The sequence below is a fragment of the Vigna umbellata genome, chromosome 1, assembly GCF_029865625.1.
Source record: "Vigna umbellata cultivar VRB3 chromosome 1, Vumbellata_1.0, whole genome shotgun sequence".
Lineage (NCBI taxonomy): Eukaryota > Viridiplantae > Streptophyta > Magnoliopsida > Fabales > Fabaceae > Vigna > Vigna umbellata.
The window spans coordinates 65677792-65693605 of NC_142165.1; the positions used below are offsets into that span (position 1 = coordinate 65677792).

Here is a 15814-nt window from a genome sequence, read left to right on the forward strand (position 1 = left end):
TTTGTCTCATAATGGTATTGTTCATGAACTAACCATTGTTAACACCCCTCAACAAAATGGGGTTTCAGAAAGAAAGAATCGTCATCTTCTTGAAGTAACTAGAGCTCTTCTTTTTCAATTGTCTGTTCCAAAAAATTACTGGGGAGAAACTGTGTTAACTGCCACATATCTCATCAACAGGTTACCCACTCGTATCTTAAATGGCATTAGTCATATAGTCTCTATTGTCTTTTGTTCCTTCTTCACGAGTCTACCTAGTCGAGTCTTTGGATGTGTTGTTTTTTTTCACTCTCATCATCCTAACCATGGTAAATTAGATCCCAGAGCTTTTAAATGTGTCTTCATTGGGTATCCTTCTAATAAAATAGGGTACAAATGTTATCATCCTCAGAGTCGTCGCATCTTTATCACCATCAAGGTTATCAAACTCGAGAGTTTACGTAAACTCGTGAGAGTCTAGTAAACTCGACTCGTAAACTCGTAAGAGTTTACTTTGCATGAAAAAAAATATAAATAAAATCTTAATTCAAATAAGATAACAAAGTTATATAAATTCAATAAGCTTTTTCGCTACAAACATAAAAAAATAAAATGCCCAGGAGCTTAAAATATTGTGGCAGCACAATTTTTTCAACCGTGCAGTGTATTTTATTTTTGAAAAATAAAATGAATGGTGCAATGACATACATAATATTATTAAAGTATATGCTGCTGTAAAACATAAATTATTAAAATATATGCTGCAGTGCTGTAAAATTTACTCGTTAAAGTACTTGCTCTTAAAACATAAAACCAAGTTAACCATTGAGGGTTTACACTTACGCAACCCGCAAGTTCAAAGACGATACAACAAGGTTGACGGCGAGGTCGACGGCGAAATCGACAACGAAGTCGACGGCGAGATCGACAGCGAGGTCGATGGCGAGATCGACGGCAAGATCGATAGACGACGCGAATGGCGGGAACGAAGGCGAGATTGAACGACAAGAACGAAGGCGGTGCGACGGAAGGCATGATCGACGGTGCGACGGACGGCGAGTTCGAACGTCGAGATGGACGGCGCAACGGAGGGCGAGCCTGATGAACGAGGGCGCGGCGGAAGGCGTGATCGAACACGAGATCGAAGGCGAGAGCTCGAGAATGAAGATGAACAGTGAGCGAAGATGAATAGTGAAAACAAAGATCCCAAACTCGCAAAATCGGAACCAGACTCGCGATTTCAGTCGAGTTTAGCGAGTCTACCACCGATTCCACCGATTCTACACCAAAAGCGAGTTTGCTTACGAGTTAACTCGAAAGCACTATGTGAACTCGTAAACTCGACCGAGTTAACGAGTTAACTCGCGAGTTCGATAACCTTGATCACCATGGATACCACCTTTCATGAAACACAATCCTTTTATGTCAGTCCACCACTTCAAGGGGAGAAAGTACTTGAAGTGGATGAACTCTCCTTCTTGTCATTACCATGTTTGTCTTTGTAGGATGCCCAAGACCTGAGCACATAGTCCACAATGAGGAAGAAGAGGAAGAAGACAAATTTTTTGGCAAAAAATATGAAAGAAGAAAACAACCCACTTCGACTCTCGAGCAAGAAAAATTGTCTAATCCGGAAGTGAGGATCCCTGAAGATATCAATGAGGAGGAGGTAAGTATTACTGAGGATTTACCCATTACATTAAGAAAGGAAAGAAGATCATGTGCTAAATATCCTATTTCTCAGTATGTTTGCACTAACAATCTCTCTGATAAGCACAGAAGTTTTATTGTTGTCATTGATGCCACAAAAATTCCTACCTCAATCTAGGAGGCCATGAAACTTGAACATTGGAATCAAGCCATGAAAGAAGAGATGAATGCATTAGAAAGAAACTCAACTTGGGAGATTGTTGATAAGCCAAGAGACAAGAAGGCAGTAGGGTGTAGATGGATATTCACAGTGAAACATAAGGCAGATGGGACAGTAGAAAGATATAAAGCTAGATTGGTGGCAAAAGGATATACCCAAACATATGGGATTGACTATGAGGAGACATTTGCCCCAGTGGCAAAGATGAATACAGTTGGAGTTATTCTTGCTTTGGCTGCTTATTTTGGATGGGACTTACACCAGCTGGATGTAAAGAATGCCTTTCTTCATGGAAATCTAGAAGAGGAAGTGTACATGGAGATTCCCGCAGGCTTTGAAGTGAAAAATGAAAGAAACAAGGTATGCCTCCTGAAGAAAGCATTGTATGGGCTTAAGCAATCCCCTAGAGCATGGTGTGGAAGATTTACAAAAACAATGATTTCCTTGGGATACAGACAAAGCCAAGGAGATCACACTCTATTCATAAAACACACTTCTACAGGTAAACTCACTCTGTTGCTTGTCTATATGGATGATATGATTATTGTAGGAGATGATGAAACAGAAAAATTGGCATTAAAAGATAAATTCGCTGCTCAATTTGAAATGAAAGACCTAGAAAAACTTAAATATTTTCTTGGAATAGAGGTTGCGTACTCCAAAAACGAAATTTTCATCTCCCAAAGGAAATATGTACTTGATCTCCTCAAAGAAACAGGAAAGCTGGGATGTAGAACCTCAATAGTTCCTATAGAACAAAATCACAAAATTGGAAGTGAAGAAAGTGCTCCTGTAGAGAAGGCCCAATATCAGAGATTGGTAGGAAAATTGATTTATCTATCACACACAAGACCAGACATTGCTTATGCAGTTAGTGTAGTGAGCCAATTTATGCATGATCCAAGAGAGAAACACATGCAAGCAGTTGACAAAATTCTCCACTACTTGAAGTCAAGTCTAGGAAAGGGGCTATTATTCAAAAGGGAAGACACATTGACTATGAAGATATATACTGATGCTGACTATGCAGGTTCTATTACTGACAGGAAATCTACTTCTAGGTATTGTGTGTTTCTTGGAGATAGTTTGGTAACATGGAGAAGCAAAAAAAGCAAAATAGAGTATTCCGTTCTAGTACAAAAGCTTAATTTCGAGCTCTTGCTCAAGGAACTTGTGAAGGACTCTGGATGAAAATCATTTTGGATGATCTTAAAGTCAAAGTGGAGAACCCGGTGCAACTACACTGTGACAATAAGTCTGCCATGAGCATAGCCCATAATCCAGTACAGCATGACAGAACCAAACACATTGAGATTGACAGACATTTCATCAAAGATAATCTTGACAGAGGCTTTGTGATTACAACTCATGTTCCTACAGAACTTCAAATAACAGATATTTTTACAAAAGGGCTTCCTCCGAGTAGATTTCAAGATCTTGTAGGCAAGTTGGGAATGATTGATATTCATTTACCAACTTTAGGGGGAGTATTGTAATTTAAAGAAGATATCTTTAGAATCTTCCTAATTAGAAAAAATAGATATATAATCTTCTATTTTATTTTGTTTACCTAGTTTGCCTATTTCCCTTTTTAGGAGAATTAGATTGTTACAAATACAGGATATGAGAATGTATTTTTTATGATTCAGAATATAATAAAATCAGTCCTTTCTTCAACTGGTTTCAATGGTGGGAAACCTACAATCCAAATCCCACATGGGAGGCTTTCAAAGGGGCGACAGTTCCAGCCAACAATGCTTCAAAATCCTTTTGAAATCTTGATTGGGCTTCACCAAACTGGGCAGGTGGGAGAGTATATTGAACAATTTGAACAATATGTGAGGTTCTTGAAAGGTATACAGCAGGATTATTTGATTGGCATATTCTTGAATGGTTTGAAGGAAGAAATAAAGGCTGAGGTTAAGCCGTATGAGCCCAAGAATCTTGTTGAGTTAATGATGAAGGTTCAAATTGTGGAAGAAAACGTACCAAGGGGAAATCTCTCGCTGTGTAGGTTCAAAGTAACACCTACATACAGTTGCCACCTACTCTTAGTTACTAAAAGGAAGGGGGAAATTTAGTGGGTTGTACCAACTCCAACAGAGGAAGTAGAGAGAGCAATGGCTGTTTGAGCACCATCCATAGTTCTCCTGCTGGGACTCAACAAAGAGTGGCACCGTTTAGGAAATTGTCCCAAGAAGAATTGCAAGATAATATAAAAAAGGGCTTATACTTCAGATGTGATGAGAAGTTTGGGTCTAATCATACTTGCAAAAATACACAACTCCATATGCTGCTTATTTCAGAAGAGGAAATTCAGGAGTTAGGAGAATTTGCTACCTGCATTCATAAAGAATTTCCAGATTGAAAACAATTAGGAAGCTGCTACAACTATCAATACTGAGTTTCCTCCTTTTTCACCTTGAGGACAAGGTGAAACTTCATGGAGGGGTATTGATAGGTTAGGGGGAAAGTATATGTTAGAAAGAATAAGAGGGTCAAATGTCTGTATGGTGGGTTTGTTGTGTGTCAGACTATTATAAAGTCTGTTTGGGGGATTGTTTTCTGCAGTTTTTGTGTTGTTTGATAGACAAAGGGAAGGGAGAGACAGGTCCTCTCAAAAGACCTGGTGTTGTGTGTGCATGTTCTACTTTCTGGTGCAGATCAAACTGTCTCGTCTCTTTGCAAGATCATCCAAGAACCTGTCTTGGAGTTCTTTGGGATATAATAAAGTTTGGGTACCTATCAACTTATCATATATTTTTCCTTGCATTTAGTGCTTTATGCCGTCAATAAGAGATCAGATAATTTATTCTCCTTTGTCCTTGTTATCTTTCCTTCCATCTGTATTCTATTCTCCCAAGGAAAGAAAATTAAAAATTTATCCACAGATTTTACCAAGCACGTGTTGTTTGCCCAAAACTTTTAAGAATGCATGTTTTCCCTATCTTTGTTATAGTAATATCAACATATTTCACCAAAGCTAAATAATCAGTTAATAACAAAGTAGCAAGCCCTCTAGATTTCCATTACCTTCCGAAACGGGCAGCCCAATGAAGGGCAGTCCACCCATTGATGTCACGGAAATTTATGTTAACTCCACAACTAAGAATAGGGTTCAAGGCCCACTCAAAACCCAATCCAGCAACCATGTGAATAATGCCTTGCTCTTTCTTGGACAAAGAGCAGCCTGTCTCTTCATCTCTTTCCTGAGATCTGTAAGAAAGCCACTGTTGAAGCTTATCCTTTAGAAGCTCTTCAAGAAGCCAATCAATAGTACTAGTCGATGTTCCACTGCCAACTAGAAGAGTCTCTATAATATGGCTCCATGAATCATCATCAGCTTTCTGTTTTATGAGAGGAATTCCCGGTTCTATGTGGTCATTCTTTATTGTTGATGTAGAAAGAAGCATCTGTGCTAATCTAACAAGTAATAACAGCTCTTCCGGACTTTTAGTGGCTTCTGTTTTTGATTGATTACATTGGGTGCAACTATAAGTCTTATCACGATATTCAAACTCTCTGACTTCACTGCAGGACTCCCGGTTTCCAGAAGTAATACACAGTGTAACCTTTTTAGGAAGGTGAGGAGGAGCTTCAAAACAGATTACACCATCATGAATTATCTGAACAGGAACTTCAACATCACCAAGCATGCATGCCCAGGCAGAATCTGATGGATGACATAGAAAAGACCCAACAATGATGACCTACGCATATAGTATGGAGCTTTAGGAATCCAATTTGGACAAAATCAACACAAAATATAACATCAAGATAAGAAAGCCGAAAGAGAAAAAGGGATGCTGAAAGAGAAAAAGAGATACTCGGCTTATTAAGTCTTAAATGTACAAAGACACATGCTTGATCAACATTTCCCTAACCTAATTATTTATAAATAGACCGAGTTTTATATATAATTGCTTTACACTATCACTACGACAAGAATTTCATATAGATTTTAACAGAGTTAAGAATATATTTTAAAACTCTTCAGGAGCCGAGGTATGGTACAAGCACCAATAGTTATTAACCAAAAGAATGAGCACTTTCACTTCATTGTTTAGAAGATGACACTAATGCAAAGAGTAATAAATCGTTGCGTAGGGGATGCAAGGAGTTGGGCTTTGAAGGCACAAACCTTAGTGGTCTCAGTGGCATAACCCCATTCTGGGGAGAATGTCTTAATGGTAAATTTCTGTTTTTGTGCTATAGTCAAGCTTGAATCTGCATCTAGAGGTGCTATAATTTGGCTTTGGTCAAACAATGTTTCGTAGTAGCCAGAATTAGCTACTCGTGTTTCCACCACAGAAGAATATGCAGGAAATTTGACTTCATCAACCCCTTGAGGTGGTGAGAAAACGGCTGCTAACATGGTGAGGAATCAGAAGTTAAAGAAAGACCAAAATATGCCAAAAATAGTAAATTCAAAAAGGTGAAATTATATCATACAGCTTTGAGAATTATCACTGTTGAAGTTGAGCCAGTGATTGTCTTCCTGTTTGGAAACTGGTACTTGCACCCTTCTCGGAAAAGATACTGAATTTTCCTGCTTTAAGAAATTTTTTTAAGAATTGCATAAACACAAGAGAATCATTCAACATCTGAAAAACATTAATTTCAAAATCATATAAATTTTATGAAGTCCAAGAAACACTTACATTTTCAGCTGCCATGTATACATTTTCTGGTGGTAACTTGACAGCAGTTGAGGAATTGCACGATTCCAGCACCCCTGTCCATAAGGCCTCTTCATTTACATCTGGGTAACCATGTTCTATTAGTTCATGATAGCATTCACCACCATCACCTATTAAAATAAACACTTTTAGCATCTTTTTACCTTGCCCTCTTACTAGGTGATGTTTCCACAATGAAGAGGATAAAACAAAACTACAAGGAGCTGAATTTCAATTGAAATTTGAAATATTAAAGTTATAAATGAAGGCTTGATCGGATGAAATACTAATTTACAAGGAAAAACTGAGCAGAGAAAAAACCATAATAACGTCATACAAAAACTTCTGGCCACAAATATAATAACATAGGATCGAGTGAGAAACGTGTCAAAAACCAATAAATGCAACCTTTAAATTCTGAACAGGCAGGTGAGCTTTAAACAACCATAATTTTTTATAAAGGTGTTGTTAACAAGGCCTATTTGGTATCGTCAGAAAGCTCCTTTCGAGTCCCTTGTTACACATTTGATACCCAGATTACCCTTTTTGAGACTAATTTTGAGCTCACAATCAGCTGTATAAGTATATTTTGAAGCTCTTTTGGTGTTTTTCCTTGAATTTTTCAAAAAACGTATTATTTTTCCTTGTTTAAATGAGTCTTAATTCAGGTTGGCCATCACCATAATGTCAGTATGCTGTGTTATGGTCTCTGTAGCCTCTTTTAAAATAACAACACAACCTTTTCTTGTTATTAGTAGAGGTTTACTCAAGTACTCGTCAGCCACACACAGTTTATCAAGACTAGTACAATTGTTTTATTTTCTTTATCAACCATAAAAATGGAAAAACAAATCATACTAATGTAACGTATGGAATTTTCCAATCAAACATTGATAGCCTATTCCACATTTTTTATATTTTTATAAAGTCTACTGGAATAATGTCAATTTCAAAGAAGAAGAAGAAGAGGCTAGTACAATTGTTTTATTTTCTTTATCAACCATAAAAATGGAAAAACAAATCATACTAATGTAACGTATGGAATTTTCCAATCAAACATTGATAGCCTATTCCACATTTTTTATATTTTTATAAAGTCTACTGGAATAATGTCAATTTCAAAGAAACCTAGCTGTGAGTAGGTTTTTTAGAACCATCTTTTATGGTTATATAGCTCATAATAAGAATCCAATTCTCTTAACATTCATAGGGGAATTAGGTTTCGATGAGAAAATTAAACAGTTAAACAGAGACACAAAACAAGATAGCCAAGGCATGCTATAAATTTCCACCAACAAATTACAGAAAATTAGCAAGGCATGCAGCAAGCAGTTCTATATAAGTAGAAGACAATGTATGCAAACAGGTTAAATTACGATATAGATTATACATTCAGATATTTCACTAATGTAAACAATGTGTTCTCAACAGCTGAAGTTTGTTTTACCTTGTCTTCCATTATATTCATCATAAAATAGCCCTTGATCATCAGGTCCAGAGAAAGCAGCAGATTGCTCTTGATTGCTGATCACCCTTTGTTTTTCCAGAGGGTTTGAATCATGGGCAGTTTCATGCTTATTGCAGAAGGGAGCAATATCTTCAAAGCTGTCCTCATTCAAACTTAATTGTACCTCCAGTCGGCGCAAAGCTTGAGTAACTTCAAGCTCAGATGAGGTTCCTGATTCTGCATCGGTTCCATCCATGTGATCCATTTTATTGTTCAGAATGAATATATCAGACGTAACTTCTGTAGTTCCAGGACTGGAGAAACTCTGATTAGGTTCATATGAATCAACAAGTATGGATGTTGACCCTGGATTCAGATCAGAATAAGGGCTAGGACTCTGACTAAATGCAGCAGAGGAACTTGGTGACAATTGTGCGCCAGCTCCAGAGCTGAGTCTTCCCTATAACACGAGTGCATACGTTAAAGCAAAACTTGAAGATGGGCTGCACAGCAATGTCACAATGCACATGCTGAATAAAAGAATATGATCAAATAATTCCCATCCAAGATACCAAATATGATTCTTAAGAAGATTTAAGAATCTTCATTTGATGAAAGGAAAGAATTAGTGCATAAAAGCAATACCACAATGCAAATCTTGGAATAATCACTGACTTTTCTTATATCAATTTCCCTTATCTTAGAAAGAATTAAATACCAAAGATTCGTAAGTAGGAAAAAGTTATCCAAAGTGCATTTGGTCTTATACTTAGGATACGGGAGGTCAGATGCAGTCCTTCATGTTGGTAAGTTTTGGTAGATAAAGGAGATAAAGGCGTGCTCATAAACTTAGGAAATAGAAAAAGTTTCAGACAGATAAGAGAATGAGTGAGAAATGGCTTTAATTGATAGTTGAATTGCTTTGCACAGTAATTATTAAAGAGTCCAAGTTTCATGAACAACCAATATAAAGAATTTTACACCACCAATCAATTAGAAATAACCCTAGATATTACCTTTAAAGTAATTATTACAAAAATCAACAATTTTTCACATTCATGACAATCTATGATTAGATGATAATGTAAAAAGCTTTTACACTATCAGATCATACAAATTAAATTCATTATTAAATGAACATATGCCACTTTGGAAGCATAAATGTACTTTTAAGAAAGAAGTTTGAAAATAGAAAATGAGCGAGTTAAAACACTGAAGTAATATTAATGGTAACCAAAAGAATCAAAGTACCAGTTAGGAACCTTCAAAAGAAGGTAAAATGCAGGAGAGAAATTGTATGGGCAGTCCCTCAAAACTGTATTAATTTCAGTAAACTTCCCAACACAGATTTACAAAGGAAAATACTTCCCTACACTGGGCATTCCCTGTCATAAAACAACTATCCTCCCTCCCATCTACCACATGAAAAGAATTCCTATGCAATAATCTTTCTCACCTCTTCACGCAACTGGTACCTAGTCACCACTTTCTTTCCACTACCATTGTTCCTGTTAGATGTTAAGATGTGTGCTTCTGTTATTTGGGCTTAGTCTATTCTGTATTAAGGGCATTGGCCCATATCTTACAATATAAATAAACTACCCTATGTGTAGTCTAAACACATAAGGGATATTTTCTCCCAATCTTCTTTATTTCTCATATGGTATCAGAGCACAGGAATAGTTCCAGTCAACTCCACGGTCTCCGGCACCCATCACTGCTGCCGCTGTCGTCGCCGCCGCCGCCGCCACCGCCGCCGCCGCCGCCACCGCCGCCGCCGCCGCCGTCGCCGGAGTTCCAGAATCGACCGGCGACCACACCATCGGAAGCGTCTCGGCCGGGCGACCACCGTCGCACGAAGATCGCCGCGATCGGAGCTCCCACGCGCCTCCACGCGCCGCCGCAAGAGTCGCCGCTGCCGCCGCTGCCGCCGCGCGTGCCGGCGCGTCGCCGGAGCTTTCCGCCGCCGATCAGCACCGCCGTGATCGCCTCCTGCCCTCTTTCTGGATCTGTGGTCGTTGCGTCAATCAGAGCACTTTGAATTTTTAGGGTTTCTCCCTCTCCATGGCGTCTTCCTCGTCTACAAACACCTCTATTGGTGGCTCATCTTCTGATCCCTCAATATATACTAATTATGTGAATGTACACTTGTCCATTGACAAGTTAGATGGCACAAATTATGCAACCTGGGCGTCCGACATCAAACTTTGGTTGAAGAGTCAGGGGTACTTAGATCATCTTACTCAAAATGTGACTACTGCTCTCATAGATGACACTTCCCGCTGGATGAAAATTGATGCTCAGTTATGCATTGTTATAAAGTCCACCATTCACTCCTCACTGAAACAAATGTTTCGATCCTATGAGACATGTTCAGAAGTATGGGCACAAGCGAAGTTGTTATACACAAATGACACTCAGCGTCTTTATGGTGTTTGTCAGGACCTATTAACTGTTATTGGTCCGCGCAATCCTGGTCCCATGGCAGAATATTTGGGTAAAATTCATGCCCTTCTTCATGACTTTAATGATATATTACCTCCTGCTTCCACTCCTGCTGAAGAATTGGAACAACGATCAAAGTTCTTCATGTTGTTGGCATTATACGGACTCTCTGATGATGTTTCTCATGTCCGTGATCAGATTTTGGGTTCTCCTGTCATACCCAACTTTACTTCTACTTGTTCTGCTCTTTTGCGTATACCGAGCAAACCCGTCACTGAGACATCTCCTCGTACTGATGATTCCTCTGTTATGGCTGCTCAACGTGATGATCGAAGTCGGTCTCGCAAGCCAAGTAAAGGACGTCCAAAATGTGACCATTGTGGCAAGTTAGGCCACAAGATTGATAGATGTTATGCTCTCCATGGACGTCCTCCTCGACCTGTAGCAGTGGCAAGTTCTGATCCACCTCCCCGATCACCGTCTGCAGACCATCCTACTTCATCCAATATCGTAGACAAACCTGCAATCTTTAACGAATTTCTCAGATGGTATGAGGATCATCAGCACTCTGGTTCCACTACATCTGCATCTGTTGCACGTACAGGTACACCTTTTGTTGGTCTAACTCACTCCCTTGGACCTTGGGTCCTTGACTCAGGCGCCACCGATCATATAACTGGTAACAAGTCCTTGTTTTCTTCCTTGTCATGTCCGGCTAATTTACCCTCGGTAACAATGGCTGATGGGTCTAAAGTCTCATCTCATGGTATTGGTACTGTTAATATTTTTCCATCCATATCCATTGATCATGTACTTTATGTCCCTGGGTCTCCCTTCAACTTATTGTCCATTAGTCGTTTAACTCGTACTCTTAATTGTGTTATTTCATTTACTAAAGATTCTGTTTGGTTGCAGGACCGGAGTTTGAAACACATGATTGGCACAGGATGTGAGTCTCATGGCCTTTATCATCTCCGCCCTTCTCCACATGTTGGCGTAGTCATGGAGTCACCATCCCTTCTTCATGCTCAGTTCGGTCATCCTAGTCTTGCCAAACTACAACAACTTGTACCGAGGTTGTCCACATTATCAAGTTTGTCGTGTGAGTCTTGTCAGTTAGGGAAGCATACTCGTAGTTCCTTTCCTCGTAGTGTCTCACAACGGGCGTCGTCCCCCTTTTCATTGGTTCATTCTGACATTTGGGGACCTAGTCGTGTTAAGTCCATTTTAGGTTTTCAGTATTTTGTTACCTTTATTGATGACTATTCCAGATGTACTTGGTTGTTTTTAATGAAGAATCGTTCTGAGTTGTTTTCTATTTTTCAATCCTTTTTCAATGAAATAAAAACACAGTTTGGGGTGTCTATTCGAAATTTACGTAGTGATAATGGCCGTGAATACCTTTCTCAATCGTTTAAACAGTTTATGGCTTCTCATGGCATTCTTCACCAAACCTCATGTGCTTATACCCCTCAACAAAATGGGGTGGCTGAGCGTAAGAATAGACACCTTATTGAAACAACTCGTACACTTCTTATTCATGGTCAAGTACCCTCACGTTTTTGGGGTGATGCAGTTCTCACAGCATGTTATCTTATCAACCGCATGCCATCTTCCGTCCTAGATAACAAAATCCCTCATTCTATCTTATTTCCTCAAGACCCTCTGCATCCATTACCTCTTCGCGTTTTTGGGTCTACATGTTTTGTTCATGATTTTAGTCCTGGTCTTGATAAGTTATCTCCTAGGTCTCACAAATGTGTCTTCTTAGGATTTCCACGGTCACAAAAGGGCTATAAGTGTTTTTCCCCTTCCCTCAATCGTCATTTTATCTCTGCTGATGTCACTTTTGATGAGTCTTCTTTTTACTTTTCACATCTATCTTCTAGTTCTGTACCTCTCCCTGTTACTGTTGATATTCCTCTTATCTGTGATCCTCCTGGTGATGCTCCACCTATTTTGTCTTCTCCTTCTTTAGACTCTCATTCACCACAGGATCATCCTTCACCTCCACCCCTTCAGGTTTATAGTCGCCGTAATTGTCTCCCTCATGACTCACTTCCGGTGCCGCCTCATGTGTCTCCTCCGGCTCCAGCAACTGAGTCTGACTTGCCTATTGCCCTCCGTAAAGGTATACGCTCTACCCGTAACCCTTCCCCCCATTATACTGTTCTTAATTACCACAGATTATCTCCATCTTTTTATACTTGTCTCTCATCCATTTCTTCTGTGTCAATTCCCAAATCTGTGGGTGATGCCTTAACTCATCCTGGTTGGCGTCAAGCTATGATGGATGAATTAAGTGCTTTACAGGAAAGTGGAACTTGGGAGCTTGTCCAATTACCATCTGGAAAGTCTGTTGTTGGTTGCAGGTGGGTGTATGCTATCAAGGTTGGTCCTGATGGCACAATTGATCGTTTGAAAGCTCGACTGGTTGCCAAAGGTTACACACAGATTTTTGGTTTGGATTATGGTGATACTTTTTCTCCAGTGGCAAAAATGACCTCTGTTCGCCTTTTCATTGCCATGGCCGCTCTTCGACAATGGCCTCTTTACCAACTTGATGTCAAAAATGCTTTTCTCAATGGTGATTTGCAGGAAGAAATTTATATGGAGCAACCGCCTGGCTTTGTTGCTCAGGGGGAGTCATCTGGATTGGTATGTCGTCTTCGCAAATCCTTGTATGGCCTAAAACAGTCTCCTCGGGCCTGGTTTGGTAAATTCAGTTGTGTTGTTCAACAATTTGGTATGTCTCGCAGTGAAGCGGATCATTCAGTGTTCTATCACCACTCGAGTGCTGGATGTATCTATTTAATAGTGTATGTCGATGATATTGTTCTCACAGGAAGCGACTATCTTGGCATCTCTCAGATGAAACAACACCTTTGTCATCATTTTCAAACCAAAGATCTTGGCAAACTCCGGTACTTTTTGGGTATTGAAGTAGCACAATCCAATGATGGTATTGTCATATCTCAGAGGAAGTATGCGTTAGACATCTTGGAGGAAACAGGGTTAATGAACTGTAAATCTGTTGAGACACCTATGGACCCTAACATCAAACTCCTACCAAATCAGGGGGAGCCTTTCTCAGATCCTGAACGGTACAGAAGACTAGTTGGTAAATTAAACTATCTTACTGTTACGCGTCCTGACATTTCCTTCGCAGTTAGTGTGGTGAGTCAATTTCTAAACTCCCCATGTGAAGACCATTGGGATGCAGTTGTTCGTATACTGAAGTATATTAAAAGATCACCTGGAAAAGGTTTGCTATATGGCCCTAACAACGATACAAAGATCGTTTGCTATTCAGATGCTGATTGGGCTGGTTCCCCTTCTGATAGGAGGTCTACTTCTGGATATTGTGTCTCTATTGGTAGCAACTTGATATCTTGGAAAAGTAAGAAGCAAAGTGTTGTGGCAAGGTCGAGTGCAGAAGCAGAATATAGAGCTATGGCATCAGCTACTTGCGAGCTTGTGTGGCTTAAACAATTGCTTAGTGAATTGAAATTTGGAGATGTCACTCACATGATACTTATATGTGATAATCAAGCTGCTCTCCATATTAGCTCTAATCCTGTCTTCCATGAGAGAACCAAACACATTGAAGTTGATTGTCATTTCATTCGGGAAAAAATCATATCCGGAGATATCAAGACTGAGTTTGTTAACTCAAGTAACCAGTTGGCAGACATATTCACTAAGTCCTTACGAGGACCTAGAATTGATTATCTTTGTAACAAGCTTGGAACATATGATTTATATGCTCCAGCTTGAGGGGGAGTGTTAGATGTTAAGATGTGTGCTTCTGTTATTTGGGCTTAGTCTATTCTGTATTAAGGGCATTGGCCCATATCTTACAATATAAATAAACTACCCTATGTGTAGTCTAAACACATAAGGGATATTTTCTCCCAATCTTCTTTATTTCTCATAGTTCCTTACAGCAATGCACCCCCACACACTCACAATTATACTACCGAACTCAGGCAGCATTGCACACTCAACACACAAACTATTAGAATATTTCTTTCTGGTTATTATTATCAATGACCGGGGATTTTATAACCCCAAATAACAACAGATTTGTTACAAATCAACTAACAGAAAACTATTCCAAATTGTTAAGAAGTGGACTTTAAACTTAACTCAACCCCACAAAACTGGTTTGTAAGGTAAGGTTTGCATCACTTATATACTCTAAATTGGTCTTATCTTTAGTCGATGTGGGACTTTGATAGAGTATTAAAGGTTTATGAAAGAAAGAATAAAAAATAGCGGGAAAGGTTGTTGTCAGTTAGGGTTAGTTTTGTTTTAAAAGGGGAATACTATAAATAGGGGGGAGAGTTATACAAGGGGTTTTAGTTTTTGACTTTTGAGGTTGAGACTAGATTATTGTTCTAGTGGAGAGAGAGAGGCTTCCTTGGTGTAATTCTTGATTCGATACTTCATTTTTACAGCAATAATATACACTCTTTTACTGTCTTTTATGTGTGTTGGTGTGGTGTGAAAGAGGGCGTTGATTGACTTCTTGATCAAAGAAGTCCATCAAGTTTGGTCCGACCTGTCGGATCATTAAGAGAGAGACGTTCGATGGAAGGCAAAATGCATGCTTTGGAGGGGAGGTTTTATGCGATCGAAACGACTATGAAGGAGTTTAAGGCAGAGATGAGGGGGATAACACAAGAACTGGGGTGCGTTCTTGGGAGGCAAACAAGGAACCATGAAAGGAGTTCGGAATGCAGTCAGGACTCGGTTATCGAGCTCGGGAAGGGCGAAAGAAAAATTCGAATGATGAGATGGAGGACGATAGAGGGGAAGTTCAACATAGTTGGATGAAATGTGTGGAATTAGCCACGTTTGAAGGCACAGGCCCCATGGGCTGGATCGCGAAGGCGGAGAAATTCTTTGATCTCCAAAACGTCTCAGAAAAAGAGAAGATGAAGCTTACCTACATTTGCATGGAAGGGGGGGCGAGCTTCTGGTTTCGATTTTGGCAAAAGAAGATCAGGAATCCATCTTGGGGGTCATTAACAAAGGCGTTGATGAGAAGGTTTGGTGGTCGGAACAGGTGAACCATATTTGAAAAGTTGGCGGTAGTCCGACAGCGGGGGACCGAGGAAGAATATGTGTAAGAATTCGGCATTTTGGTGGCACAGGCCACTAGGGTGACAGAGGAGCAACTCCTTGGGTATCTTTTCGCTGGCTTACAAGAGGGGCTTCAGAATCTGATCAGACCCCATGCCCCACGAGACCTTTTAACAGTGAAGGAGAGGGCATGCGATATGGAGCAGGCGAGAATTCTTCCAAGGGTGAATGGAGGTACGGCGAGTAAGGGCGGACAAACATAGGGGAGGTACCAGGCGAGTACTGGTATGGTGGCGCAAACAGAGA

At 39.7% G+C, this 15814-nt stretch overlaps 1 protein-coding gene across 6 annotated transcripts in view; it reads right to left on the reverse strand.

Moving 5' to 3' along the window:
• Positions 1 to 15814, reverse strand: part of LOC124822082 (calmodulin-binding transcription activator 4) — a 32670-nt gene that overhangs the window by 6700 nt on the left and 10156 nt on the right. Inside the window, exons 6-10 of one of the 6 annotated variants that reach the window (XM_088104084.1) lie at positions 7976 to 8435; positions 6511 to 6611; positions 6302 to 6398; positions 5991 to 6217; positions 4883 to 5559 (exon numbers count right to left, since the gene is read on the reverse strand). In XM_088104084.1, the coding sequence (XP_087960210.1) occupies positions 4883 to 5559; positions 5991 to 6217; positions 6302 to 6398; positions 6511 to 6611; positions 7976 to 8435 (1562 nt within the window). Of the gene's footprint in view, positions 1 to 4882; positions 5560 to 5990; positions 6218 to 6301; positions 6402 to 6510; positions 6660 to 7975; positions 8436 to 15814 lie in introns of all 6 variants that reach the window. The other 5 variants (XM_088104083.1, XM_047294049.2, XM_088104082.1 and 2 more) reach the window with 5 other exon arrangements.